This window comes from Rhopalosiphum padi, chromosome 2 (assembly GCF_020882245.1).
Source record: "Rhopalosiphum padi isolate XX-2018 chromosome 2, ASM2088224v1, whole genome shotgun sequence".
Classification (NCBI taxonomy): Eukaryota; Metazoa; Arthropoda; class Insecta; order Hemiptera; family Aphididae; genus Rhopalosiphum; species Rhopalosiphum padi.
The window spans coordinates 35,108,680-35,111,062 of record NC_083598.1 but is presented as its reverse complement, the minus strand read 5'-3'; the positions used below and the strand labels follow the sequence as shown (position 1 = coordinate 35,111,062).

General features: G+C 27.1%; 1 protein-coding gene across 1 annotated transcript; it reads left to right on the top strand.

Annotated features, from left to right (window-relative positions):
• The first annotated feature begins 1,282 nt into the window (after positions 1-1,282).
• LOC132918945 (ATP synthase subunit s, mitochondrial-like) lies at positions 1,283-2,112 on the top strand. Its single transcript, XM_060980303.1, has 4 exons — positions 1,283-1,383; positions 1,475-1,695; positions 1,776-1,938; positions 1,995-2,112. The coding sequence occupies exons 1-4, from the start codon at positions 1,283-1,285 to the stop codon at positions 2,110-2,112; spliced, it is 603 nt and encodes a 200-aa protein (XP_060836286.1).
• Positions 2,113-2,383: the final 271 nt, after the last annotated feature.

The window sequence follows — 2,383 nt, the reverse complement described above, 5'->3', positions numbered from 1 at the left end:
AGTGGGCTGGCGTGCATGTGCGAGAATCTTTTCTTAACAATACGATTCATCGGAAACCCGTACAGATGTCTCTATTTCAAAAGCATCATAAAATAATATCGCGTCTCACAATAATATATTCCTTCAACGTCAGAAAGGGGTTTCGCGTTTTTATTTCGATAGCCTATTGACTATTGTTACCTGTAAGTACGGGCACGTCATGTAAATATTCGCATTGTAAATATAATATGAAAACCACTCAGGACCGAAATTCGTTTTTGTTTTTACAGCAATTAAAATATCATTTATTTTTTATTATAATGATTATTTTTCTTTTACTGCTTAATTTTAATGTCCGTCATAATTTCAACTACACTATACAAAGCACAAATAAATCTTAATTGTACAATCCCGTCATCACTGTATATAATATATTATGGTATGTACAATTATAATATTATTTGTAATTTATTTATCTATTTTGCCTTTCATTCAATATTTTAGATTTTGAGCTGCAAAGAAATTAATTTATTGGTTCTACCATGATATGTGTGTGTGTGTTTTTTAGAAAATAGTTTTATCAAAGATATTTTATAGAAGAAGCAATGCTTCGATCTTCATCTTTGAAGGAGATTTCTGGTACTAAAATTTAATCTCGTTTGTACTTTGAGCAGGCAAAAGTAAAAATTCCTTCTTTTTTCCAATTTATTGAAAAAAAGAAAGCTGCAATATTTTAGACAACATTAATTTTTGATAGACCTAATCTTGTAATTATATTAATTATTAATGTAATTTAAAAATTAACAACCGTGCAGAATACTTGGAATTTTCGTAAAATATTCATATATTCATATTATAATTTTTTAAGCTTATTAACATTTTTTAGAAATATTGTTAGCTCATCCAGAGCTATAATATATTAATATTTGAAATATTCTACTTTTCTTGGTTTTATTCAAATTATATAACATTTTTGTAGGCGATGTACATATACTGGCTATACTACAAAAATACAACAGAGCGACTTTCATGGTTTTTACATTGCATATTTTTTTTTATTTAATAAAATGTCAAATATGTTGTTATGCAATTATTATGAGAATATAACAATTTGTAATATTGATGTGACTATTGCGTAGTAATTTAGTATTTTTGTTTCTCTAGTGTTTGTTTATTATCAAAAATTTATTTTGTTATATAATTTTGTTCAAAACTGTTATTATTGACACTGACTGCTAATTACTATTCTTAAGTGCAGCAGAGTTAATTTTGTTTTGTATTGCGCAGTTGTGCTAATTTTGGGATGATGATGTTAACAACTTTAAAATCTCTTTTTTTTAGAAAAAATATTATTGAAATGAATAAACGTTATTTATGGCAGTGGATCGATAACACATTCAATTGGCAAGTGCTTCTATTTTAAATTAAATTTTGGTGGTTACGTATTTAAGTGCATTGTTACAATATTTTAATAAATATTTTTTATAAAAAAAAGTTTGGACGATGATCGTATCAAAGAAATTGGACCAAACTTGGCATGTGCCGAATGGCTCATGAAAAATGGGGCACGAGTAAGATGGAAAGGTTGTAAGGAATACGTCAGTCATTATGACTGTTTGCCAAACACCACATCAATTCACTTGAAACAGTTCGTAATAGAGCAGGTTTATGCGGGAAAAGAAGCATCAATCTCGCACATAGGATTTAGTTATTTTAGTAGGTTTTTCAATATCTGTAATAACAAAATCCTTTTTTTTTTTATGATATTAATGGTTTATAAACTGTTATTTTTACAGAAAACTGTAAAAATATTTCAAAAGTTGAATTTGATAAATGTGATTCAATTAATAATGAAGCATTAATTAAACTTAATATATTGAAAGATCACCTCACAAATTTGAAAATTAATGACTGTGTAAACATTTCTGACCAAGGAATAAGGTCATTGGAGCAACTTCAGTAAGAAAAACATTAATTTATTTGATAAAAATGTAATTCATTATTTGAATTTACAGAGCATTAAAATATTTGGAGTTGAAAAATGTAAAATTTTTAAGCGAACCAGGAACTATGATTGATCATTTAAAAACCAAGTTGCCAGAATGCAATGTACAATATTATAATGAATTGTAATGCTAAAAGCTTTTGTCCATTATGCTATCAGTCATTTATGATATTCTTCCGTTGTTTGTTTGTACCTAAATTGTAACAATATCTTATCTAATATAATCTTGTTCAATTAGACATTGTTGGAGGTGATATTATGTGATAGTAAACAATTATTATTGCTGTGTTAGTTTTATAATTTTTCCACGTGCACCATTTTTCGTAAGCCATTAGACACATTCCAAATTATGGATATTAGAGTTAGCTGATAAAAGGAATAGATACCTACTGGGATTTT